Source organism: Oenanthe melanoleuca, chromosome 17 (assembly GCF_029582105.1).
Source record: "Oenanthe melanoleuca isolate GR-GAL-2019-014 chromosome 17, OMel1.0, whole genome shotgun sequence".
Lineage (NCBI taxonomy): Eukaryota > Metazoa > Chordata > Aves > Passeriformes > Muscicapidae > Oenanthe > Oenanthe melanoleuca.
The window spans coordinates 2955031-2982288 of record NC_079350.1 but is presented as its reverse complement, the minus strand read 5'-3'; the positions used below and the strand labels follow the sequence as shown (position 1 = coordinate 2982288).

Below are 27258 nucleotides of genomic sequence, written 5' to 3'. Positions count from 1 at the left end.
GCGCGCGCCGCCGTGACGTCATCGCGCGCCGCGCCGTGACACGTCGGCGGCGGCGGCGGAACCCCGAGCCGGATGTGCCAAGATGGCGGCGGCCGGTGCTGGGGCCGCGAGGGGCGGCGGCGCCCGCGCCCGCTGCTGAGGGGCCTCGGCCGGCGGCGGCTGCCAGGTACCGCGGGGCGTGCCCGGAGGGAGGGCCCCGAGTGGCGGGTGGGCTGCGTGAGCAGCGCCGGGCCTCGGGTGCTGCGGGCCCCGGTGTTCCCGGTGCCCACCCCGGGCCTCGGGGCTGTTGCGGCGCAGGGAGCGGCGGGTCCCGCAGCCCCGGCCGGGGCGGGCTGTGTGCCGCAAGGAGCGGCGAAGGCGCTGCCGCAGTCGTGGGGCTGCGCTGCCCGGGGCTTTTCCCGCAGGATTGGGGTCGCTCCGGGTGGGTTCGAGCGGGGCGGCGGGACAGGGACACCGGCGGGGACCCCAGGGGTTATTCCGTGGGGTGCGGGACGGAGGAGGGTCCGCCCGCTTTTGGCCATCACGGATCCCCTTTGGCAGCGCTGGTCGCAGGTCAGGGTTGTTTTTCCGAGCTGTCAGGTGCCACAGGTCTGTGCAACTGGTGCTGACTCAGGAGTGCGGCTGCTGGGAGCCTCGGACCCGCTGCGGTGAGGAGCTGGTGGTCGGGCTCCTTTCCGAATAGAACGGAATGCTTTGTGCTGCTTCTGTGCTTTTGATTCCCAAAGAGCTGTTTTCGTGCTGTCACAGACTGGTTTGGGTTGGAAGGGACCTTAAAAATCATCAAATTGCACCCCTGCTATGGGCAGGGACATCTTCCACTGTCCCAGCCTGGCCTTGGACACTTCCAGGGATCCAGGGGCAGCCGCAGCTTCTCTGGGCACCTTTGCCGGGTTCTGCCCACTCTCCCAGGAAAGAATTTCTTCCTGACAACTCATTAAACCTGCCCTGTGCCTCTTTAAATCCATTCCCCCTTGTCCTGTTGCTACATTTTAACAGGATAACGTTTCTAACTTTGTTTAGGAAAAGCCCGGTAGGAATCTGTCAGGGGTGTGAATGATGCAGAATGTGCTCAATCTGTCACCCACATGTGTGCAGATGTGCAGCTGTCTACGTAAGATAAAACTGAGAAAAGTAGTTGCTGATTTTAAAGCTGCAAATCTTGTTTTCCAGCTGTTCCTGTATTTGAGATTACAGTGAGTTGGTTTTGGTTTTTTTGTCACTTTATTCTTCTTAGGAATCTGTGCATGAACACATTTTAGTTATTTGGCTCATGTATGAGGATGAGAGTTAACATTAGTCCTCTGTAACCTGCTTTATGGGCATAGTTATTCTGTTTAAGAGTAATTTATTTAGGTAGATTTAAATAACTGCCCCTAGAGAAATTATTTCTTTATAGATGAAGCTGTAAAGCTCATCAGGTAAAATTAATTTTATGGCTTTGTCTAGAGGGTTTTAATCTTTTTTTCCTCTTTGGCACTGTCTTTTTGGTATGCCTGGAAACACCTTCTGCAATTGTTATTCCTGGTGACTCATGTTTAGCAGGCTGCTCTGATTTATCAATTAATAAACCAGCTGAAAGTTAAGAATTTCCAAACTAGATAAAGCAGAAATGGATTGCTCTTAACTTGTATAGTGATTTCTAAATTCCTTAAAATCAGCATTTCTGTTAATCCTGGACGAGGCACAAGGGAGGGTCAGTAGCACTGAGTTATCTTGTTTGGGGCATGTTATCTTCTTGACATGGGCATGTTCATTTTATTTGGACTCAATTCCTCAATCTTGCTTGCTTTTACTACTGTGTGCAGTCTGTTAATATTAACTTTGCTTCTGAGGAAGCTGATCCCTCATATTGAACCTCTGTCATGCACCATCAAAGATCCTGCTAGAGAATGACAAGTTCTGCCTTAAAGTAGGACTTTACACTTCTTTTTATTAGCTAATTAGTGGTACTGGCTGTTACAAAAATATGCCAAAGTATTAGGATTTTTTTAAAAATAAGACACTGCAAGGAGTAAAGTCCACATTAGACATTTGGAAGTGGGTATTTAGGTTGGCTTTTGTGCTCAGCTGTATTTCAGAAACAACTTTTCTATGAAAAACAGAACAATTTAGTAGATACCAATATTTTATTCAGTGAAGTTTGTGCTTTCCAGGACATAAATGCCTTGGCAGATGATTTAATTGGATTTTTTCCTCCCCAGGACAAAGTATGTTGCATAATGCTTTTATTTGGAGGGGAGAGAGAAATTTTTAAAATCTGGTTAAGACAACAAAGAACATAATGAAAAATAAATGGGGATGCTCAGAACAGCCAGAGGTTCCTTAAGCATGTGGAAATTGGGATGGGAATTGGGCAAGGATCTCCTGGAAACATGGCTGGCAGCAAGGCTGGTAAGCATGGCCAGCTGGAAAACCTTCACCTCAGGATTGTAACAGGAGAAAAGACTACAAAGTCCTGAAACCTTTTTGTAAGCATTCCTTGATGGAATTCAGCAGCTGTGCTTTAGAAAGAATGGTGAAGGCACATGCAAGTAATGTATGAAACTGATGGAGCTCTAATATTTCTGTTGAAATCTGGTTTGTGTTGTCCTTCCCATCTTAATAAAATACAAATTTATGGAGTCTTCACTCTAAATATGGCTGTAGAATACATGGATAGAGGGAAGAAGTTGAGAGTCTCTGTTAACTCTGAAAGAGGGACCTGGTTACACACAGGGCTGTTGGAGACTTTTTTCTTTGGGTGTTGATGTCCAGTAAAGTCTGTGTGCTGTGGTACTGTCAGTGTGCTTTTTATTGGAATTTTTTAGATATAAATTTCCATTAAATACATATAGTATTTATGATAACAAGAAACCAGAAGTAAATATTACAATTTTGTCCTGATTACAAACATCTGACTTTTTTGGCTTTCCCTTTTATTACTCTTAAGACAAGATGCTGAATCTTAGAAGAACTCCAAATAAGAATTGCACAACTTTTTTCTTTTAAAGGCAGAAGTGCATCTGGTGTGGAGCAATTGCTGTGGGTACTTCACTCTGTAAACAATATTTGTTGTGTACCATGAGAAAACATTATTATTATAGGCTGCTAATGCTTCACTGAACTCCACTGGATAAGTATTGATGGATTTCTCTGGTTTGTCAGCCTCCATCCTCCCCAGATTGTTAAAATGTGATAAAATTGAAAAAGACACTCTGATGAATTTACTGAACCTCCTGTGTACCAGATTCCTGCCTGGTATTGTTTGGAGTTGGGGTTGGATTACTTCTGAGCGTGTCCTTTCCACCCCAAAGTGCAGCTGTAACCCTGATACTGTGCCAAAGTCCCACTGGTGTTAAAGTGAGAATGGTCTTTGAAAGGTGGGGGTGGTCAATTGTTTTTCTATCATTAAATGCAGATTTGTTATGCAGCACCCATCTAGAAGAGAGAATATTTGTGATGAAGATACAATTGCCTTTCTCAAAATAAATAACAGTGCTGTGCCACACGATGTTTTCTTGGTTAAACCAAAAGTGGACTGTTGAAGGTGATAACATTCTGATGCATTCCTTCTTGGGATGCTTCTCATCTTACCTGTCAAAAGGTCCATTCACATGGAGTGCCAGTGCAGCAGGGCTAAAGATCATCTCTAGCAGAATTAGAGTTAGATAATGACTTTTCAACTCTCCATAATTAAATTGAGCAGGGCATGGTGCTGCAGGCGCTGTTCCAGGCTGCTTGCTGTCCTGTCTGTGATGCATATTTCTGGGAAATGTGACAGTGGGATACCACTGGAGGGTCTGAACTGTCTCATTAATCTTACTTGGATTTATTTAATAGAATTGTTAAATCATGTGCTTTGATTCCATCCAGGCTTACACTCATTAATGCCAGACTTGGATTTAGAAATACAAGTGTAGAGTGTGTCAGTTCCTTGGGCATTCTGAAGAAAAGGGAGACTTCAAATTCTTCGAGTGATTTTGTTTCTAAAACAGAAGTTGGTTAAGTGTTGCACACTTAAGAAAGAGGGAGTTGTGAGGAAGGGAACTGACTTGTACCTGTGTTGTCTCAGCAGGGCAGAAGAAGAGGTCCCTTTGCTGCCTGCTGTTTGTCACCGTGTGACCCTGCCAGAAGGCTCCATGCAGCAGCCACCGCAGCCCGTCCCTCCGGGGGCGGCTCCTCCTCCTCCCAGCGTGGCTCGCAACATGTACTGGAGGAACAGCCCTCTGGGCAAACGGGCCAACGCCGCCGCAGCGCCGGTGCAGCCCGTGACAGACCCGTTTGCTTTCGGCAGGCAAACCCCCCAGGGCTCCTCTCTGGAGAATCCCTCCAAGGGCAACACCCCGGCCTTCCCGCAGCCAGCCCTGGTGCATCCCCCGCCCCCCCGAGGCGGGGACAGCCCTCACGGACCACACACGTCTCTGGCAGCTCCTGTGGCTCAGGCAGGGAGCAGCACCAGTACCTTTTCTAATGTTCCAGTTCCTTCTCCGTCCCTGGGCTATGTTATAAATAGTGCTGCAGAAGGACATCCCAGTGCTGATCTCGGACTCCGTGGGCCTGCAGTGCCTGTGCATTATAACCCAGGAGCAGCAGTGGAAAATTCTTTCGGTGTGCATCCTGGAATGGTGCCTGCAGGGAGCAAACCTGGAGCTAGGCAGGATGTTGGCAGGGATCCAAGTGATGCACCTTCAGCACCCAGCACAGCAGCACTCTTCCCACCACCTCCCCAGCAGTCTGGGCCCCAGTGGAGGCCTGTCCTGGGGAATCTGCAGTCTCCAGTTCGGAATTTTGTGCCCTATCCTGAGCCGTCTCCTCAGACTGATGTTCAGAACATTTCCCAGCCTCCTGTCAGTGCTTCTCACCCTCCTCCACACACAAATGTCCTACAGGGTCCTGGGCACCAAGGGATTCCACAAAACGTGCAAGCGCCTTTACCTGCTGGTTGTGAGAAGAATGGCAAAAATGGCCCTGCAAACAGCAGTCATCACATGAACAGCATCCAGCCAGGAAATGTGTTTAGGCAGAACACAGAAATGAGTAACCCTTGGTTAAGCCAACCTTACCAGGAGCAGTTTTACCCCCAGCCACCTTTGCAAGACTCTGGTTTTGTCCATCCCACAGCTCAGGAAAACAACCCCAAAAACCAGTCTCCAGCTATGTCTGAAACATCAAATAGATCTATTCCTACAGATCGAGATCCAGGAACACTCTCCATGTTTTTTAAAGGGGATGAGGCAGAAAATGAAGAAATACTTTCATCTGAAAAAAATTATGTAATGGAAAAAACAGAGTTTGATGCCTGTCAGCAAAATTCAGCCTCCCTGTATCACCAGCCTGTGCATCCTCAGCAGGTGGCAACCAACATTGTCTCTCAGGCACAGCTGGGTGCAGGCTCTGCTGGTGAGATGGTGCAGAAAGGAGTGGATGGCCAGTACTTCCCTAAACTTGTCAGCCATCAGGAGGCTGCTAAACACTCTCTGTTTACGGGTGATGACAAGGCACAGATAGGTGACACAGCTGCTGGGTCCCAGTACGAAAACGTGGAGAACCTGGAGTGCATTCAGAATCAGGAGGTGCTGCCAAGTGAACCACAGAACATGAAGGCTTCACCGCCCGCTGCCGGCCCCGATCCGTACAGGTACGGGCCCTTCCCGGGCCAGGCGCTGCCCCAGAGCGCTGCTGGGAGCCGTGCTGAGGGAGGGCCCAACCTGGAGGCACCTGACTCCTTACCTCACCCCGGCCGCCCCGACAGCGTCTCCTCCAGCTACAGCAGCATCAGCCACAGGAGCACTTCCAGCTCGGCACGGCCCCCAGAGCAGGTTGGTACGTTCATCCAGCAGGAAATTGGGAAGCCTGATGAGGAATCCTCTGCCAGCTTCTTCAAACAGATTGACTCCTCTCCTCTGGGAGGTGATTCAGGTGAGCTAAACCTGAGCAAGAACTACCACGGCAATCTATCCCAGCCTCCCACTCCAAGTCCTCCTAAGCCTACAGGAGTGTTTCAGACAAGTGCAAATAGTTCTTTTGAACCAGTGAGGTCCCATGGAGTTGGTATAAAACCTGCAGAGATTGACCAAGCAAAGATGGTGGTTGAATTGAGAGAAAACCACTCAAACCAAAAGAATATCAAGAAGAGCACAGCAGTGCCTGCTGCTTCCCCTGGCAATCTTGAACAGCCACCAGATAATCTGGAAACAATTTACATGCCTCAGGTACACCCAGGGCCTCTTGCAGGCACTGGGGAAGCTGGAAACGCGCTGCACTCTGGGCCTGTTGTGGAAAATATACAATCAGTATCTGAGAGACGGTCCTCAACCAGAGCTCAGGGAGCAGTTAAGAAGTGTGATAGCCCAGCTACAACTTTGTGGGCTCACAATGAGTTACCAAATTTTGGGGGGAATGTTCTCCTAGCTCCTGCTGCTCCTGCAGTGTATGTACCTGCCAAACAAACTGTGGAAGTCATCCAGCCACCAGAAGAAGGTCTGTCTAATCAGCAGCCATGTAAACCAGGGAGTATTGCTGTGCAGCACTCCCAGGATGGAAATATAACTTTTGAAAATCTTGAGAATCCTCCCAAAATGGGAGAAGAGGAAGCACTTCAGTCTCAGGCAAGTTCTGGTTATGCAAGTTTATTGTCTTCTCCACCTACAGAGTCTTTGCAAAATCAGCCTATCCTGATTGCTCAGCCTAATCAAAGCTATAACTTGGCTCAGCCAATTAATTTTTCTATTTCTCTATCTAATCAGCTAAGCAACAATGAAAACAATCAGCCAATGAAGGACTCTGGAGTTGGGGACAAGCCTGCAGTGGGTCCCCAAACTTCACATGCTGTTGGGGAAAGCATGCCGTTACCTGTGATGCAAGTTGGATCTCTGTTAGTCAATGCACTTCCAAATACTAATCTGTTAAAACATAATTTATTACAAAGTCCTGGTAATTCTTCTGATGTTGCTTCTAATCAGCCTGCAAACTTGCTTATGAAAACTCCTCTTAATTTGACTCCAGAAGGGCAAAAGAATGTTAATATGGAAGGCCTTGCTCCTGAATTTGCTGGCAAGCCAGGGGTTTCTCCTGGGACAAATCTTCCCAGTGGAAGTGCAAGTGGCCTAGTCCCCCCTGTTAATTCCATAGCACAGGCTAATCATTCTGCAAACCAATCAAGTAGCAAAGAAGCTGCTGGAGTGCTCGACTTCACAGTGGCACGGACTTTGGAGAAAAGCAGCACAAGTCATTCAGTGCAGGTTCACAATCAGCCACCCTCTGGTGCTCCAGTCCAACAGGCAGCCAGTGCTGCTGGGCAGGTGCCTGACAAACAACATTTCTATCAACAGGTGACAAAAGATGTGCAGCACCAGGCTGTAGCACAGGGAGCCCTGCCACCCCAACCACAAATGCAAGCAGCTCAAATGCAGCCACCAACATCTGGGCAGTCCTCAGTTCCTCCAGACTCCCAGATTTCCACAGGGGCTAAAGCCATGCAGCAGGGGGAGAACCAGGTGCTGGGAAACCGTCCCCAGCCTGGGAGGCCTCAGGAGGCAGGTTCAGCCCAGCCAAGGTACGACCAGACCAGTCCTGGGAAGCAGCCAGTGTCAGAACAGCCTCCAGGTGCTCCAGCTGCCACAGGCCCTCCTGCCACCACTGCTCAGGCAGTGCCACCCAACGGGCAGCAAGACCTGCAGCGTCCACCCCCTCCTCAGACCCCTCAGGAAGCCTTTGGTCCACCCCAGAACCCTTACTACTACTACAGACATCCTTATGATGCTTACCAGGCCCCATATCCACCACCTTATCCTCCTGCAGACCCCAGGACAGCAGCTCACCTTTATTACATGGTAAGTTTTTACTTTTCCCTTTCTTCCCCCTTAGTATCTGTTATTAATTCTTTTTTTTTTTATTTTATTAATTTATTAATTTAAATTGTCGTGTCACGATCAACATTCAGCAGAGCATTCATATTAAGTGTTTAAGTGTAGGAAAAATCCAGACAGCAGTAACAAAACACACTGCAAAGATTATGGAAACTTAAGTAGTTGCTGATACCAATTCCAGTTGGCACAGATGTCAGCCCATAGCAATTTGTTTGTTTTTTTGGAAAAAGTTGACAGTTATAACTGTCTTGACTGTCTAGGTGCTCAAACTTCGTTCCTATCTGCTGCCTGAATTATTGATGGTTTAGTAGAGAGGTTGAAGTGCCTTTAGTCTAGATATAATGTTTTTTTCCTTAAGTTTAGGATATTGGTAACCTGACTACAACTTCTGCCACAAAAAGCAATGAAAGCTAAACTGTAGTTTATTAACCTGCATCTCTTCAGGTGTGAATGGTGATGTTTTTTAGTTTGAACTGTGAATGTTGGAGGTGTGCAGCCTCTTGCCTTGCCTGTTCCTTTGCAGGAGGACAGCTATGGGCAGATGTTTTTTGGTGTGAACTGTGAATGCTGGAGGTGTGCAGCCTCTTGCCTTGCCTGTTCCTTTGCAGGAGGACAGCAATGGGCAGATGTTTTTTGGTGTGAACTGTGAATGCTGGAGGTGTGCAGCCTCTTGCCTTGCCTGTTCCTTTGCAGGAGGACAGCTATGGGCAGTACGACCCCCGGTACCGACACTACGACAGCAGCGCCTACGTGGAGCCCGGCAGTTACCGCTACCCCGAGCCTGAGCGGCCCAGCTCCAGGGCCAGCCACTGCTCTGACAGACCCTCCTCCAGGTGTGTCATTCCTAACCTCAGGCAGGATTTGGATACCCCAAAGCAGGGAGTGTTGTCATGCCTGACAGAGTTTTACAGCATAAACCACAGAGAGGAATTCAAAACGTCTTTGTGTGCTGCTCTAGGGATGGATGGTATCAAATGTCTGGAGAGGATACAATTCCCCTGCCTTTTCCCTTGCTTGTTATTCCTTTCATTCAGTTCTCTGGGGGTTGTTGGTGTTTCTGCCAGGCAGGAAGTCACTGTGATAGATAGCCTCAGTGATGTTTGCTGTGAAAGAGCAGTGCAGGCCATGGGGTTATTAATCAATACTCATTTATTTTCTGCCTTGCACTTAGGCAGAGGCCCCTCGTTCTGTTAACGAATGGCTCTTCTGCACATTGGGTAGGATTTGCCTTCTCAGCACCATGGATACACAATGGTTCAGGTGCTCAGAAGAGTGTGGTGAGTCAGGTGACACCATCCTGGTGCTGTGTCAGGTCCCTTTGTGTGACAATTCCCTGAGCTGTGGATAAGCTTTCTTCACAAAGCTCCCAGAACGTGGTCCAGGTGGCAGAGGTGCTGTGTGGGCATGTCCCACCCACTCATTTCACTGCAGGTTTTGATTAGGGAAACTTAGAAGCCTTGATTTGTCTGATTAATACAAAATAAAGACATTTTAGAGAGAGGAACAATGTGTTCAGATGCTACTTGAAAATGTTAAATAAAAGCAGGATTAAATCTTTACTCAAGCAAGAAGCAGCAAAATACCTTGAAGAGATTGCTGCTTTATGGTGATAATTGTGTAAGTTATTTGTATGAAGTTCAAATTAATGACAAAATGTTACTGTCCTGCTGAGGGGTTTCTAGCTTCTAACAGAGAAACTCCTGTTACCTGTCTGGAAATTATTAACCCTTTATGATGTTTGTCTGTTGTTGGTAGTTCACTCATGGAGCAGTGATCAGATTACAAATAGAGTGTTTTGTTCACCATCTCCAGAAGATTACAGATGTATTTTGGTCTTGAGAAGAACAAATCAATGGCTGCAGCTCCATGTGATAACTTTTACCATTTTCTTAAGTGAATTTAAGTGTGCTGTGAGCTCTTGAAACGAGATGATAAATTCTAGTAGCACTTCCTGGTGTGTACTCTCCTATTTTTAGAAGGGGTTGAAGTTTCTCTGCGTGGCAGTGGGCAGATCAAAGCCTGATCAAAGTGGCTGTGTCAGGGCTGATGTGTGAGTGCCAGTGCAGTCAGACAGGGACTGTGTGTGTGAAACTGCCCTGAATGTGCAGTGGTGATGCAGCTTTGTGAACTCTGCTTGGAGAAAGGAATAAGATCTCTCTGCAGGAGACTGGGGAGACTGGTTGGGTGGCTAAAGCTGGTGTGATAAGATCACACCTCCTCCTCTGCAGAGTGAGTGCTGTGTTAGCAGGCTTCCCACACTCCTGGGCTCGCTGGGCCACTTTGGAGTTTGCACTCTCAGTTGTAGGATCAGTTGTAGTGAAAGCTGGAAGTTTCCATCTCTCCACACTGGCATTAAATATTTTCACCTGCTGTGTGTGCACAGGTGTGTTTGTGAGATTAATCCACCTGTGTAGGTACAAACATACATGGATGTATACATACATACATTCATGTGCATGCACATACATGTAGACACCACGTTTCTCATCTATCATTCATCCCCTGGCTTTTTTCAGAAATTTTAGGATGATGACCTGAAAATGTTGTATAATAAAGGCTGATGATATTTCAAATAATGGCCACATCTTTCTTTTTTAATCAGAAGAAATATTGTTTTTTTCTACGCTGACTCTTACTTTGCTGTGTTGGTTTTAGCCAGGTTTTTGTGCTTGTTTGGACAACCAGCTCTATAAATTATTATTTTCCTCATTGTAAACTGTATAATAAAACTGTTAAATTTGGAGCAGCTATTATTTCTTAATGAATTGTTAAATTATTGACTTCTCTGTTGAGACAGTTCAAAGGATGCTAATTATAGCAGTAGTTTTTGTGATTAATTGTCTGTAAGTAATTAAACTTATCACCAAAGCAGTTTATAAAGCCACTAAATTATTGTATGCTAAAGACTATCAGTTTTTGATGGCACACAACAATTCAGTGGTATATTGGGTTGTAAAATCTGAATTTTATGATTCCTTGGTTTCTTGGAAATGCATTATTTTAACTATGAATCTTTGTCTAATCAATAGTGGCATAGTTTTTCCTACCTCCTGCTGAATTTAGAAGAGATCTAGGAGGAATAACAACTTTTTTTTTTTTTTTTTTTCCTTTTACTTGTGTGCTTTCTTTCAGGCAAGGGTATCCAGAAGATTATTATGGAAAAAGTGGATGGAGTGATTATTATTCAGGCTACTACCCAAACTCTTATGATTATGGAGGTAAGATGTCCAAAAGAACTCTGATTTTTTTATTTTTTATAGATTTTCCTTTCCTTTGTGCAAAACTCCATTGTGATGGTACAGAACAGTTTTGCTCCATGTGTTGCAAGGCTGCCTTTCACTGGGGTGTGTCCTTGCTGTGTGACCTGAAGGCAAACCTGCAGAGTGAATTTTAGGTGGGTGTAAACAGAAGTTGACTCACAGCTGGATTTTGGTTTTGTCCATCATTATCTGAGTGCTCCCTGAGACATGCTGGCGTTGGGAGTCAGGAGGTAATTGCCTGTGTAGTGCCTGGGAGGGTTTTAAGCAACACCTCTCCACATCCTGAGATGTTTTGCTTGGCACTCTGCAGACTGTTCACAGAGATTCTGTGTAACAAATAGTAGGATTGAGTTTTAAAGATGTTAGAAAAGATCTGATGACAAACACAGACCCCTCAAGAGTAGCTAACTATCACAGCCATGTTTCTCTGAAAGGTGTGAAATTGATTTTTTAAGTTTTTTTTTTTTTTAACTAAAAAGAGTGGCAATATTTATGTAGCTTCAAGTACATTGCTTTGGTTTTGCTCTGTGCTTCAGGACCAAACCAGCTTATAATTAAAGAGAAAGGAGTAGAAAAAGATGATAGGCAAAACCTACAGATATCTGAACCATTTCTTTTTCTTTTCCAAAGATCCAAGTCACTGGGAACGATACCCATATGACCCCAGGTACAGAGACCCCAGAAGTTATGACCAGAGGTACTGGTATGATGCTGAGCACAACCCTTACCAGAAGAGAGAAGCATATCCCTATGGCAGCAGGTTTGTCCTGTCATCCATGTTCTCCCAGTTCTCTTTCCAGACCAGACTGGAAAACTGCAGTGTTTCACATTAAACTGCAGTGTTACACATATTTCACAGTGTTGCCAGTTCTTTCTGTAGCTTTAACATTGGTCATAGAGGGAAACCAGATGAGCTGTCACATCACTCTGAGACAAGGACTGAAGGTAGCAGCACTTGTTTTTAGATCAGTTGAACATTCTGTGGGGTGTAGATTATTTATTGATATTTGAGACACCATTTGTTGGGTTGTGGTTGTTTTTTTTTTTTTTTGAAGAGCTGAGTAGCTTTAGTTGCTATAAAGTTGTTTATTGTAAAGGCACATTAGTCTTGAAATGCACAGAGTTACAAATGTTAAAGTTTATGCTAAAAGTTTTTGGTATAGAGTTCTAAATAGAAGTAAAGTTTTAATTAAAAATAGAAGTTGCTCTGATTGAGGTCCTAGCAGGGCTGATGTTGGTACAGCAGCTCTTATTTTATTTGGGCAGTGACGATGGCAGTGAGGAGAGAAGAAAAGCGAGAGAGCTGGAACTAAAGCAATAGTTTATATTAATTTATATTATATTAATATTAATATTATATAATATTATTATAATATATGTATAATATGTATGTATGTATTATGTAATGTATGTATAATAATATATATATATGTAATATATAGTATATCTACTATATATAGTATATCTATGTATATATGTGTATATTATATATTATATATAATACATATTATATAATATATAATATATATTGTAATATATTATTATATTAATATTATATATTAATATATAATTATAATTACAATTAATTATATCATTAATATATAATTATAATTAATTATATTATAATAATATTGAATTAATATTATATTAATTTATATTATATTAATAGCAATATTTTTAGAACACACTCTGAGTATGGTGCTGGTCTTGATCTTGACTAATCTGGATGAGCTCTGTGAAGGAATGGCAGTTTGTTTAGTGTGAGAGCAGCCTCAGTGTAGCAGTGATGAAGAGCCCGTGGATGAGATCCATCTCCCAGTGCCAGGGGCTGAGTCCCTGCTGTCTCTGTGCCTCAGGAGCGAGCGGTACGACGAGACCTGGCGCTACGACCCGCGTTTCACGGGCAGCTTTGACGACGAGGCGGAGCCGCAGCGGGATCCCTACGGCGACGACTTTGAGCGGCGCAGCGTGCACAGCGAGCACTCGGGCCACAGCCTGCGCAGCTCGCGCAGCCTGCACAGCCACCGCAGCAGCTTCAGCTCCCGCTCCCAGCAGGTGCGTCCTGCCAGACCCGCACACCTGCCCTCCTCAGCTGTCTGTGCTACCAGCACTAACCCCTGCAGGGCGCTGCTTTTGTCCTGAACCTTAGAAACGGCTTTTAAATATGAGCGACCGCGTTGGTTCAGTGTTGGGGAGGAGATAGAAAAACCTTGTAGATACGAGTGCTCAGCAAAAAGTTCTGAAACCATAAGTGAGCTAGAAATGGTAGCAGTTTTCTACTCTGAGGCTGAAAACAGCCATGTGAAGGTTTAAGGCCCCTTCATTTGTTTAGGTAATGCCAAATGCCACAAATACCAAAGAACCAACAGACATCCTGTTCCAAGTATGGCAGGAAAGGTTTAGAGATAAGGTTTATAGATAAGAAAGCCATAAAACATGGTAATTTAGTGATTCCTATAGGTTGCATGCAAATATTAGGAAAGTAGTATATTGTAGTAGATTGGTTAATGGAAATTAGAATGTTCAACATAGAAGAATACTTATTGTATTGTAAATGGGGATTCGCTATCTATTCCCTATTCTCGATTCTCTCTTATCTTCTCTTCTCTTTACTCTTACACTCTCTCTCTCATATACCCACACCCTAATAATAAACTACAAACTTCAAGACCAGAATATTGAGAGCTCCTGAGTCTGTCCTGATGACCGTCCACCCGACAGAAACCCCCACAGTTTAGTTTGGATGGTGTCTGAACCATCCACACTGGGGGAGAAGACAAAGATAATTATCTGCACAGAAGGGTCTCACAGGGTGGCTTTCTGCAAGGCAGTGGTGCAGTAAGGCTGGTTCACAAGAACAGAAGCTGGCAGGAAGGAATGCTCACTGTGTGCATGTGCTGCTTGCTCTGTGTAACTCCCAGCTAACCCTCACTAATCTGATCTGCCAGAGCCAGCTGTACAGGAGCAATCACGACCTCACAGGTAATGCCTATGAACCCCCTGCGCAGGCAGCCCCGCTCCACGCAGAGTATCCCTACGGAGGCTTTGACCCCAGCTTTGATGGACAGCAGCCCTTCCCAGACTATGGCTACCCTGCTGAAACGGGCTGGGCAGCTGTGGAACAAGGTATGGACATGCTGGGGAGTGAGGGAAAGCCACACTTTCTCTGGAAAAGCTTTTCTGAAGTGTTGATGTCTGTTCAGCTCTTTGAAGATGTGTTAGATGTTTGTACACAGATGACAGGGATGTGTCTGATACAAACAATCCAAGTCCCTGCATTGAAAAAAATAACTGGATTTTAAAGTTCTGGAGTCTAGTTTTGTTCTAGTTATTGCAAATCTTCAGGTTTGGGACTTTGGGATTATAAAGGAACTGATTGTTTCTTAGAAAGTTCAGCCAAATTCAATAACAATAAGGGTGTTTTCCACTAACACTGCAGGATTATTGAATTGGGTAAATACATCAGCAAGTTTACTTTGCTGCAGGACAGGTTACCTGTTCTTATTTTCTCTTTTCTCCCCATTTCAGCACCTTTAAGGCCCTCAACACCTGAGAAATTTTCAGTGCCTCATATCTGTGCCAGGTTTGGGCCTGGGGGTTTCCTAATAAAAGCTCTGCCAAACCTGCCTTCTGAGGGTCAGCCAGCTCTGGTTGAAATCCACAGCATGGAGGTAAAGTTTAAAAGGAAAAATGGAAAGTAAAGGAATCGAGGTTTTTCTTTTGGAAGGGGAGTGGGGAACTTGAATCTATAACTTCCTGATTCCTCTTTTTTTTTGTGTCAGTATCTTTATCTGTTTGGGCTGTAATCATAAGTAAAACAGTAAATTTAAAAGTTACTTTCCTCTGAGAGATGACTGAGTCATGATGAGATCATCCAGCACCTTATAATTTTGTTCAGGATGATGTACAGAGTAACTTGAATGTAAAGTAATTTTCATAATTTATCATCCTTGTGCAGGTTGCTACAAAGTCACCCTTTGTATTTTGCTTAAGAGGCTTGATTACAGAATGAGTTATGTTCAGCTCTGGGGGTTTTATCTGTAAAAAGCAAAATTTAGAGTTACAAGAATTTCTTATGGATTATATTTGTTTTTTAGACTATGTTACAACATTCTCCAGAGCAAGAAGAGATGAGAGCCTTTCCTGGTCCTCTTGCTAAGTATGTTTCTACAGTTTTCAGAAATAATTTTCATACATTCAGAAATTATTTCTTCATTGCAAATTACAGGATTTAAACTGACTTAAGATATTTGTGGTTTTTCCCCTGCTTAAATAATACATGAGCTTCAAATTTATTCCTCAGACTAATCACAAATAATGACTTGAATGTTTACATTTGTCCCATTAAAATTTTTTTTCTTTTTTTTTTTTCCCCTCAGGGATGAGACACATAAAGTGGATGTTATTAATTTTGCACAAAGTAAAGCTGCACAGTGCTTTAAGAATGAAAATTTAATTGACAAAGAATCTGCAAGTCTTCTTTGGGACTTTATTGTACTGTTGTGCAGGCAGAATGGGGTATGTCTCACTGCTTGAGTTTTTATCTATGCTGAAGTATTTTGTACACAAATAGTTTTTTTGCAAAGGTCAGGAATATGTGTTATAGTCACTGATCTTGGAATATGTCACAGACTGAAGGATGTGTAAGCTGGGCACTCATCAGAGATGCTGATATTTACATATTGCTGTTGAAGTGCCAAATAAAATGCAGGCAGTGTTGAAATAACAGATTTTTCAATTTTTGTTTTCTCTCCACACACACAGACTGTTGTGGGAACAGACCTGGCTGAACTTCTGCTCCGAGATCATAAAACAGTGTGGCTTCCTGGGAAGTCCCCTAATGAGGCAAATTTGATTGATTTCACTAATGAGGCTTTGGAACAAGTGGAAGAGGAATCTGGTGAAGCCCAGCTCTCTTTTCTCACTGATAATCTTCTAACCACAGTTGACAGTTTTGAGAAGGAGACTGAGAGATTCAGGGAGTTGCTGCTTTATGGCCGTAAGAAAGTGAGTGCCTGGGCTGCTTCTTATTTTAGCAACTTCTGTAGTGCATGTAACATTTCATTTACACTCCATTTACACATTTACCCTACAGTTCATAATCTAAAGAAAAATTGGAGTTCTGTGTTAGCTTTTATCTAAACAAACATATTTTGATTTGATCACAATTTACTGTTGTAAAACTGGTTTTTGTGAGTAATATGTGAAGCTGTTCCCAGGAAACTGATTTATGTCTTTATTAGGATGCTTTGGAGTCTGCCATGAAGCATGGTTTGTGGGGTCATGCTCTGCTCCTTGCCAGCAAAATGGACAGCAGGACACATGCAAGAGTGATGACCAGGTACTGGGTTGCTTTTTGATTAAAAAATTGAAATTTGACTGCCTGTTCTGCTAATGAGGTGGAGAATGTTAAAGTCATGGGTTATTCATAGTGGTTCATGCAAGATTTATGCATTAATTTTACCTGTGTATTGATTTGTCATTTGTTACTTTTTATGCTGGGGTCTTCTGGCTATGAATTTAAACCTGAGAAGTTGTTCTGTTCCACCTGATCCATTTAAGGAGTATTTGAACAATATAATCTGTGGCCTTGCTTGGAAAAAACTGCAAAAACTCAACTGTCAATTTTGTTAAAGTTAGCTGGCTTGGGGAGAATCCAGAGGTTTTCCTATTTTGGGCTGACTGATGTTAGAGTGACAGAACCAGTTCACTGGGAATGTTCTACTTTTGAACATTATTCACTGGGTAATTTCCTCTTCAGTGTAGTATTTTCACACAGCATTTCCTTCTCTTGAACTAGGTTAGATTAATTGCCACTGAGAGCTGAAGTACATTTTAACTGCTTACCCCATGTTTGTGTTTTGTTTTTCTCTGCAATGTCTCTGTAGATTTGCCAACAGTCTCCCAATTAATGACCCTCTGCAGACTGTTTACCAGCTCATGTCTGGAAGGATGCCAGCTGCATCCACGGTAAGATTCACTGGGAGCTGCAGGGAGTAGTGGAGTTCCCAAAAGAAATCTTTCCCAGAATGTCAGAGAAGTTGTTTTGATCCTTTTTAGGTTGAAACACCCATGCAGAGCTGCAGTCACTGATTTGACCTAGTAATTCTTCTAATTTTAGTGCTGTGGAGATGAGAAATGGGGAGACTGGAGGCCTCATCTAGCAATGGTGTTATCCAACCTGACCAATAATATGGACTTGGAATCCAGGACCATTGCTACCATGGGAGACACTCTTGGTAACTCTTGGGGAAGTGAACAGGGTGATGACTGAAGGAAAAGCTTTGATTGCTCAGCCTATTTTTTTTTTTTTGCAAACAGGCAATTTCTTTATAAAATACAAAGTGGAGCAGTTTTATGTGGGCTTGTCTCTATTGTGAAGGCATTTGAATGCAAAGCCAAACAATACAGGACACTGAATGTGCCACTGAAATATCCTGAGCTCTGTCCTTTATTTCTCTACAGCTTCTAAAGGCCTGCTGGATGCTGCTCATTTTTGTTACCTTATGGCCCAAGTTGGGTTTGGAGTTTACACAAGGAAGACAACAAAGCTTGTCCTAATTGGATCAAATCACAGGTTTGGTTTTTTGTTTATTTTTTCTTTTTTTTTTTTTTTTTTTTTTTTTGAAACACAACTTTCTCAATGCAAAAATGAAAGTTTGGAAGACTGAATTGCACTGTTCCCCTTATCCTCACTAGCTGATTTTGAAATAACTATTTGAGGTCCTGTCCTGTAGTAGTTGATATTTTGTGTCTAACAGAGCTGTGTGTCTGACATTGACAGATCTGTGTTTATTGTCAGCTTAAAAAACATTTTTCTTCTCTTGTTTGAAACAGTTTGCCATTTTTGAAGTTTGCCACCAATGAAGCCATTCAAAGAACAGAAGCCTATGAATATGCACAGTCACTAGGAAGTCAACCTGGCTGCTTGCCCAATTTCCAGGTGAGGAGCTGTTCCTGTTTTGGTTTGGTTTCTGTTTTGGCAGATTTCATGCTTTTAATCTCTCATGCTGCAGTCAGTGTGGCAAATACTTTCTCTGTTATAACATGAAATACTTGTTGATAATGCCATATAGCTTTCCTGTTGTCACTTTTTTCATCTCTACATCCTGAACTTCTGAATTTTAACTTTATCAATTGTAATTCTATATTCCAAAAATCAAAATCTGGCAGAATTTGCTGGCAAACTGTGGATAAATAGACAACTTCCACTGGATGCATTAGGTGGAAGAGGAGAATTTTCATTCTAGATGTGATAATGAGCTATCTGAGTTTTCAGCTGAGATGTCAGACTGCCTTTAGTTTGTTACCACCCAGAGTGTTGTGATCACTTGGTTGATTTGTCCTGCTTGCCTCCCCAGGTTTTCAAGTTCATCTATGCCTGTCGGCTGGCTGAGATGGGCCTTGCTGCCCAGGCTTTCCACTACTGTGAAGTCATTTCCAGAACTGTCCTCAAAGACCCACATTACTATTCCCCTGTGCTGATTGGCCAGCTAATCCAGGTAACAGGAGGAAGGATGAAGTGTTTGTGGCTGGATATTGCAGGCTGATGAGCTCACTCTTTGCTATGGTTCCTTTCCTCAGATGTCATCCCAGCTGCGCCTGTTTGACCCTCAGATAAAAGAAAAGCCAGATCAGGAATCGTTTATTGAACCCTCCTGGTTAGTGACACTTCGACATGTGGATGGGCAGATCAAGGTATGGTGTGTGCTTTCCAGCATCAAGTATTCCCTTTAAAGGATTAATATCATTTCAGTTTTTAAATGGTTTTGTTTACACTGCTAATCACAGAAACATGGGAAGTGACCTTATATATTCATGTCCTGAATTGCAAATGTTATGGTGTAAACCAAGTGAATTTACCACACTTTAGTGCCCTGAGATTCAATACAGAATAATTAAAGTTATATGAGGTTTTTCTTAATACCAGAATTGCAGGACTCATTAGGTTGCAGTAATCAGGGGACCTGCTTGCCATAAAAACACCTTGTGTGTGGATTGGTGTTACTAGATTATAACAGAGTGGAAATAATTATCATTTATTTAAAGAGATGTGTTAGAAATTTGAACCCTGAGCTAATTGAGTATGTTTCAATTTAAAAACAAATAAACCCCTTAAATTATTGTTTGATCTTTGCTTATAGATGGCTGAGAATTTGGGGTTTTTTCTACTGAACACTGAAAAACTCTTTTCACACCTAAGATTTCCTTTGCTCTGTGTTCCCTTGGTTATGAACTGAATGTCTGATTTTGTTTTTTCCTGCAGGAGGGTGCAATAGCCTACAACACAGACAGATCCACTCCTCCTCCCTATGAATGCAGCACTCCCAGCTCTGAGCTGGACCGTGCCAGTCAGTGTGACGGGGGAGGAGGCCGTGACGTGGGGCCAGGTGCTGAGAATGCCTTGCTGGCATCCTTGTTACCCAATATGGCTCAGCAGATGCAGAGCGTGCAGCTGATGCCTTCAGGTTGGTGTTTCATATCCTTTATGGCAGAGAGAAAACAAAGGTTTTGGGTTTCTGATACAAGAAACCACTTAAGAGCCTGCTTGGAACAGGGAGATTTCACTTCTGCATTGTATCATTCAGAGGGTAAAAGGGTCACACTGGAATTTCTATTTAATTAGAACTCTTAACTCTTTTTTTTTTTTTTTTTTTCATGCTGCAGTACCTCAGGCTGTCCTTGATGGCTCAGCTGCCATGATTCCTCCTGGTGACCAGGGAAGTGTCCCCTTCTACCCAGTTGCTCCTCAGCCTCTTGGCCCAGGTCCTGGATTTGCACCTCAAGGATTTTCAAATCCCTATGGAGCTGAACAGTCCCCACTGTATTTAGGGTCCACACTACCCCCAGGAGGGCCACCACAAGAAGTGGAGCCACAGCCAGAAGAGCAGACAAAACTGGAAACAGGTCTGGAATCTTAATAAGCATCTTTTCTTCCTTAGAAAGGGAATGAAGTGTTTCAAGGAGTAATTCAGAATATCTCAGTATTTAAAAAATAGTCATGTTTTGGGTAATGAAATTTTAAAACACCATATAGTGGTATAGAAACATCTGTAGAAAATTGCAATATTCATCCTGCTTTTTTGGCTTACTTTAAAAGAGAGGGCATACTCAGCAGGTAGTGATTTAGACCTTGATTCAGATAATTTGAGTCTCACTGAGTGCAGTGAGACTGGCAGTTCTGTTTCCAAGGGATTGCCAAGTGATATTAGGGATTTCTACCTCTGGACATGAGTTTCTAGGACCCTGCTAAGTTTTAACTCTGTGACAGCACAGCCTGACACATGTGGAGGGAAGGAAATATAATTTTTGTAGAGTTTGAGGTGTGAGGAACCTTTAACTGCTCCATGCTGATGATTGAATCCCTCAGCATGCTCTGGCCTATGTGTAGAACAAGCACTAACCCAGACAGGAGGAAAAAAATCAGATCAATTGCAGCTCTTGCTCTTTAAAAAACCAGGTTCTCTCTAGCACTAAACTCATAACTAGTGAAAATGTTTGCCTTAAAACTATTGTGGGCCCTGGAGGCTTGGATGTTTATTGTTGATTTTTTTTGTTGGTGTGTGTCCTTGCTAACATAATCTAATTTTTTTTTTAAGGAATGCAGAGAATTGCCCCAGAGTCTCCTCCACAAAACTCCTTTTCTGAACAGAGAGAGGATGATTTCTATGGCAGAATGGCCAACATGGTATAGTTATTTCACACATTTCTTCAGCTGCATTGCAGCACAATGCAAACACAAGAGGATTTGGGGGCTCTGTATTGCTTTTCAGCAAGACTTGAAGCTTGTTTTTTAGAAGTCCCCAAAGAACCAGATTAAATGTCTTTGTGTGGTGATTCTTGATAAAAAATTAATGCTGTGTCAGATAGTTATCTGATGTTTATTATGCATTTATGTCCAGGCAGCAGGACAAAGACCCATCTTAAGGTTTATTTTGTAAGAACTTTTAGACCTGTTCTGTTTATGAATTTTTCAAGGAAGGATTTTTCTTTTTTTAGCAAGATGAAATGTGATCCATCACTGCAGCAATGACAACTTTGTGCTTTCCTGTGTGTTTGTCACCCAGGGCTATGGGCAAAGATCCCGAACAACCTCAGAGTCCTCTGCTCATTCTGTGGGACGGGAGAGATCCAACTCTGCAGCAAAACAACCCTCTCCTCCTCCCTCTGCTCCTGCAGGGAAAGACACTAAAAAAGAAACAAAAAAGGAGGCAGCACCTAGAAAGGTAAACTTCCTTAGAAAGGTACCTACAGCTGGAGGAGATTTGTTAGTAAACGTGGTAACTCCTGGTCCACACTACTTAAGAAGTCCTGACTAAACTGTTTATTTCTACTTATTAGTTGCAACTCTGGGCTTAGAGTTGAAGTCTCTAACAGAAAATGTGTTGTTGCATGGAAGTTTGTTTTAACTTCCCTGTAAAGTAAAGAATTAACTGAGAGGGAGAGAAGTAACTGAGTAAATTTAATTTGTTTTTAGACTGGTGCAACTTGGTTTCGCTGGCTGATGGGGAAAGGAAAGAATGAGGCTCACCTGCCAGATGACAAGAACAAATCAGTAAGGCCCCAAAAATCAAAAACCCTTATACAGTTGAATTTGTTCCTAATGTTCTCCTGGATGACAGATGAACATTGTTTTGATGAGTAAACAAATGATTGCAAAACTTTGAAGATTATTCTTATTTTAAGACCAGATTTTTTTAAAAAAGTTACGGTTATTTTAAATGTTTTAGCAGCTTGCTTTGAGCTCTTTGGTTTTGACTGTGATTTTCTTTCAGATTGTTTGGGATGAGCAGAAACAACGTTGGGTTAATCTGGATGAACCAGAAGAAGAGGTAAAAATCTGAGTCCTCATAATTTCTCCAAGTGGAAAACAAAAATCTGTACTTGGCACACAATTTTCTTTAATCTGTTATTGTCTCTTAAGAGCTGCTTTTTACTGACTTTAGAGTAAATTGTGCAATATCAGTGATGTGACTGGATATTTTTTGTCTCCCTTGCAGAGTAAACCTCCTCCACCACCTCCAACAGGATTTCCTAAAGCTGCTCAGGCTGCTCCCCCTGGGCCTGGAGCCCCACCTGGTGCCTCTGTCAATGTGTTCTCCAGGAGAGCAGGTAACAGCCAGCACTGATATTTGAAGACTTTCTCCTGCATAAAATATGAAGACAGAAGTGCTGACTTTCCCTGGGTTGTTTTGGCAGTTCAGTGGAGCTTTGGCTGTTGCTGGCTGTGCTCTTGCTCAGCTCCTGCACTGCTGTCACAGTATCATGACTTGGGTATTCCTGTTTGTATCCCTGGAGTGTTATTTCCTGATCCTGAAAGATGCTTTAACCAGCAAACTGTTCAAAGTAGACACAGGCATGATAAACACAAGGGTTATTTCTGTTTTTCTGCATGTTTCTGGTTTAGCTGGGAGCAGAGCCCGTTATGTGGATGTCCTGAATCCAGGAGGAACCAAGACAAGTGGTGCTGTTCCTGCACCATCAGACCTGTTTGCCCCTCTGGCACCAATGCCCATTCCTGCCAACGTGTTTGTTCCAAACTCAGGTGTGTGGATAGGATTCTGGGGAGGTTTTTTGGTTATTTATGGGGTGTGTGTGGCTAAATCCTAGTTCCTTTGTAGTTCCAGGGGAATCCCAGCCCGTGGAAGGGAGTGGAGCAGCAGAGCAAACACCAGCTGCAAACCAAACCAACACAGACCCTGCTGCAGCTGTGGAACCAGAGGTGGGTTTGGAGGGATGTCTTGTAGACAGGTCTCAAAGTTTTGATTCAAATCCCCTCACAATTCTGAGCAGCAGTTTCACAGCTATGGTACATAAATCATGATGTTGTTGTAGGGTTTGTGGTTTAATGTTTTAAAGAACAGAAGGGAAATACGAGTGAAAATGGAAGTGGGAGGTTGCATTTCCCAATTTGGCAGAGCTGCAGCTTCCATGGGTGCAGGAAAGGGGCTGAGACCATGGGAAGTCTTACACTGCAGCTTACACCTGCCTGATGTGCTGTAACATTGTTCTGCCTCAGTGGGGTGTCTGAGGGAAATGGGGAATAGCCTTGTAGTAGTGATGATAAACAGAAATGCCTTGTTTCTCTTCAGTACTTAAACCCTGCAGCCCTGCCTCCTGGATCTGGACTTCATGTTCCTAACCCTGATGGCTCCCAGTCAGGCGAGGTAAGGCTTGATGCAGAGTATTTAATGAATGACTTTTTACAGTTCATTGTAGTGATCTTACAATGGGCCATCTAAAACAACAAGTAATTGATTCAGATGCTGATAAGTAGCCAAGTTGAGATATGACTGCCTCCAGAATTTTACAGAAAAGACCTCTAAGCCCATATGAGAAGTTCAGCCTCCATATCCTACATTCTGTGATGTCCTTTTCCTATAAAAATACTTTAAAAAGCCTTTTTCAGAGTAAAACATCAGTAGCAGTTGAAGGGTCTCTTCTTGCCTCCATGCATGCATATAATTTCACTAATATTAAGTGCCAGACAAAAGAAGAACAAGTTGCTGTGTGCCAGGCAGAGTAACATGACCTTTGTTCCTACTGAATGTTTTCTATACCTACATAATTTCGTGCTCTAAGAAGTCCTTTTGATTTAAACTAACTTCTGGCTTTATGTTTGTTTTTGTTGTTTTTTTTTTTTTTTTTTTTTTAACTTGAAGTTGGTTTAACCTTTGGCAGTGAGACTTTGACAATGAAATAAAACAACTGAAAGCTTGGGGCAGTGACATGCATGACGACTTTTTTTATTTGTGTTTTTTTGTATTTGTGTGTTCTTGCTGTTTTGTAGCTTTCGCGCTCTAGTTCAATGAGTTCATTATCACGTGAAGTAAGCCAGCATTTTAATCAGGTACATGTGGCTGGCCATTCTCATTTATGTTGACTTATTTACTTTCCCCCCCACCCCTCTTTTATTTTGCATTTGCTCAAATACTAATGCTACTTTTAGCCATTTCCCCCTCATTTCACAGAAATATCATTAAAAGTAGATCATGATGTAGTGTTCCTTTTTACACTCAAACAGGGTCTTCGGTTTTGTGTATTTATGAGAGTGCATGTAATCCAGGCATGCTTTTTATTTTTGTTCCTAAGAGAGTCACATCATTTCATCATCTTTTTTTCTGGGATACTAAAGAAATCAGTTAATTTTAAACAAAAAAACCCAAAAATCTTCCAACGAAACCTAACAAACCTCCTAAAAAGACTCAATACAAGCAAAACTCGGTCATTCTGCTGCTGCCAGTCTCAAATTGGTAATAAACCATCTGCAAAAGTCCCTGTAGGAATTAAAGGAATGCTTCATCTCTGCTGAAAGTTCCAGAGCTGTGGGGTCACCACAAAGGGGTGACACAAACCTTTCTGATATTTCTTAGTAAAGCCAAACCTGACATAGAGTGTTTATTTTGGGGCAAGTCTTGAGGTGTACTAACAAAGGCAGAAGGTACTAATTGAGTGGAGTTGCACTGGTGTCTTGTGTTGGTTTTGCATGCTTTGGACTTGCAGAGCTCTTTGCAGTTGGTGCATGTGCCATTGTTTGGCCAATTCCTACATTAAGCCAGCCCTGTTCTGGATCTGGATGCAAACTGTACCAGCACTCTGGAATTGTTCCAGCAGGCTGTGCTCTCCATGTTGTTGGCATTATTCCTGTGGATATTTGCTCTGTATACCTTTGCACACCACGTTTGAGAGGCTCTGGGGTGCCTCTCTGCCCTTGTCTGATTTCAGTGTCTTCTCTTCCCAGGCTACCACTGTTCCACCCTCGGGGGCACCTTCAGCAGGAGCAGTTCCGTTCTACAACCCCTCTCAATTTGCACAAGTGAGTGAAGACCTCACCTTCCCTTTTCCTTATCCTTATTATCCAGCATTTCCAGACAAGCTATGGCTGCTGGAGGTGTCCAAGGCCAGGCTGGACAGGGTTTGGAGCAGTCTGGGATAGTGGAAGGTGTCCCTGCCCATGGCAGGGGGTGGAATGTGATGTGCTTTGAGGTCCCTTCCAACCCAAACCAGTCTGATTCTATACTCTGAACAAAACATGATTTTGTGCTTTACCAGCTTCATCTGGGTTGTTGCACATAGAGTGTTAAATGGGCACAAAGATCAGTCTAGCATCTGTTCCAAGTTAACAAGTTTCCCTTCACTTATTTCGAATTTTTTAAATTTTGTCTCCAGCATGACATTTTTACGAAATATTTTATTTATTCCTGCTCTTTTTTCAGTCTCCTGCAGCCACTGGAAGTTCAAGACTTGGAAGAATTGGACAGAGGAAGTATCCAACATTGAAGTAGAATACAATGGCTTTGTATTTGGAATCCTCACTCATGTTCTGAGTATGCAAAGAACTATTCAGCCTTATGGCATGTGGTATCAGCTGCAGTTGACATGACAGAAGTCTAATGATGGGTGATCTTTTTCATGCTTGCACCTCATCTACGCAAACCATTACCAAACATGAAATATATGTAACTTTTCCTTTTCAAAACCTAGCTAGAAATAGCTTTGCTGTGATAAAGAATAGACACAAGAGAGGAAATAGTTGCTGTCTGTTACAAAACCTATTTGTAAATTGCATAGGCAATTTATTCCTTAAGTTTATTTTAAACCTTCCAAGACATAGTTTCAGGGATTCCTTAATTTCTGAAGGACGCTTCCCTCCCAGCAGGGGTAAAAAAACAAAAAACAAACATGTCCACATTGTAAGGTAACACTGTGGCCTTAAGAGGACCATGCACAGTCGTGATGCTTTCAGCCAGAGTGTGGAACCAGAGATGTTCCCCTGGGAGAGGCTCACCCAGGAGCTGGTTTGGTTGTTGGGAGGCAGGAGGGAGCCACAGCTCATCCAAATAAATCGACCTATATTGAATGAAAACTGTGACTGTAACCTAATCCTGATTTGATTTGGATCTCTCCTAGTCTGTATGTAGTTTGTGGTTTAGACTACCTGTAAAGCCAAGTGTATAGTGGGAAGGAGCTCTGTATCATAGCCAGCGCTGTTCTCTTGATGAGTGAGTGTTTGTTTTTAAGTGCAATACGGTTACTTTGCTTTCTCTCAAACTGCTGGCACTCTGCAGCTGGGGGGTAACAGCTTGAAAGTTGTTTTTTTTTTCCTTTTGGGAGTGCCAGAATCAGTGTAATAATCTGTTCTTGAATCTCCCTTACTAAAATAACCAAGGTCTTAAATAGCTAACAGCTAAATTTCATACTAAAAGTAGATGGATTACACCTCTACAGATGGATTTTAAAATCTTTAGGTTTAATATAGGAAATCTTGAAAACCATGGTATGCAGCATTTATATTCACTGAAAAAATCTGAATTATCTGCAAAGAGAGAAATAAACTTTAAATATTTATTAAATCATTAGGCCATATTTTATTTAGAACTTGCCACCAAACTATTTGATTTTACTTGAATTTCTGCCCAGGAGTAGAAGTAATATGAATGTGAAATTGCCAGTATTTGTCCCCATATTTTTTTCTTTTTCTTTTCTTGAATTAACACCACTTTTCTAAGATTGTGACAGCCTTATGTATGTCCCAAAAGGTTTGTATGCAGCCCAAGTAAAACACTATTTGGGGGGGGATTAGAAACCTTTGTGTGCTGGTCCATTTTCAATTCCAGACATGGACAGCAGTCAGTGTGGTTTACTTTTCTATAATTGAAACCTAATCAGACACTTGGCTTTCCTCTAGTCCAGCCAGGCTGCTGATTATTTTCTCCTTTCAGTAGAGACTGCCAAACAACTTCATTCAAGGAGGCTCCCTCTGAGCTGGGAGCTGCTGTCTTTCCTAAGTGTAAGATTTGACACTGTAAATTCTTAAATAAAATATTTTGCGCTCTGGAGCACTTTCACATTTTACTTCCTTCTTGTGGTTATTCCTTTAGTGAGGTGAGTGGAGGAATCTTTCCTGGGAATCATCTGTGTAAGGAAAAGCAGCCTGGAGTGTTTGGTGTTTGGAATGGCTTAATCAGAGTAGGTTTAGATGTGATATTGGGGAGAAATCCTTGCCTGGGAGGGTGAAGAGGTTCTGGCAGAGGTTGTCCAGAGCAGCTGTGGCTGCCCCATCCCTGGAAGTGTCCGAGGCCAGGCTGGACAGGGCTGGGAGCCTGTCCAAGGTGTGTCTATCCATGGCAAAGGTTGGAAACTGGACAATC

General features: G+C 43.0%; 1 protein-coding gene across 6 annotated transcripts; it reads left to right on the top strand.

Moving 5' to 3' along the window:
• Positions 1 to 56: 56 nt before the first annotated feature.
• Positions 57 to 26955, top strand: SEC16A (SEC16 homolog A, endoplasmic reticulum export factor). 6 transcript variants are annotated; one of them, XM_056504974.1, is made up of 32 exons: positions 58 to 166; positions 4055 to 6587; positions 7311 to 7811; positions 8541 to 8680; positions 10980 to 11065; positions 11738 to 11867; positions 12964 to 13162; positions 14056 to 14233; positions 14636 to 14778; positions 15205 to 15266; positions 15487 to 15625; positions 15872 to 16114; positions 16351 to 16448; positions 16996 to 17077; positions 17229 to 17346; positions 17573 to 17684; positions 17945 to 18050; positions 18469 to 18609; positions 18692 to 18805; positions 19374 to 19575; positions 19775 to 20014; positions 20707 to 20795; positions 21175 to 21333; positions 21585 to 21662; positions 21883 to 21939; positions 22108 to 22219; positions 22515 to 22652; positions 22729 to 22829; positions 23200 to 23274; positions 23898 to 23957; positions 24849 to 24923; positions 25324 to 26955. In XM_056504974.1, exons 2-32 carry the CDS (start codon positions 4119 to 4121, stop codon positions 25390 to 25392), a joined length of 6516 nt encoding a protein of 2171 aa, XP_056360949.1. In that variant the 5' UTR covers positions 58 to 166; positions 4055 to 4118; the 3' UTR covers positions 25393 to 26955. The 6 variants fall into 6 exon arrangements, with proteins under 6 accessions (XP_056360944.1, XP_056360947.1, XP_056360945.1 ...); XM_056504969.1 differs by having other exon boundaries at positions 57 to 166; positions 4055 to 7811; XM_056504972.1 differs by having other exon boundaries at positions 57 to 166; positions 4052 to 7811; positions 14116 to 14233.
• The last annotated feature ends 303 nt before the right edge of the window (positions 26956 to 27258 follow it).

What these genes read in the sequence shown, in the direction of transcription:
- SEC16A (XM_056504969.1), top strand. Translation starts at nt 4,119, where the DNA reads ATGCAGCAGCCACCGCAGCCCGTCCCTCCGGGGGCGGCTCCTCCTCCT. An exon ending in AAACTCTTATGATTATGGAG is followed by an intron (nt 11,066 to 11,737) that starts GTAAGATGTCCA and finishes TCTTTTCCAAAG; the next exon opens with ATCCAAGTCACTGGGAACGA. An exon ending in TGTGTTCTCCAGGAGAGCAG is followed by an intron (nt 22,220 to 22,514) that starts GTAACAGCCAGC and finishes TTTCTGGTTTAG; the next exon opens with CTGGGAGCAGAGCCCGTTAT.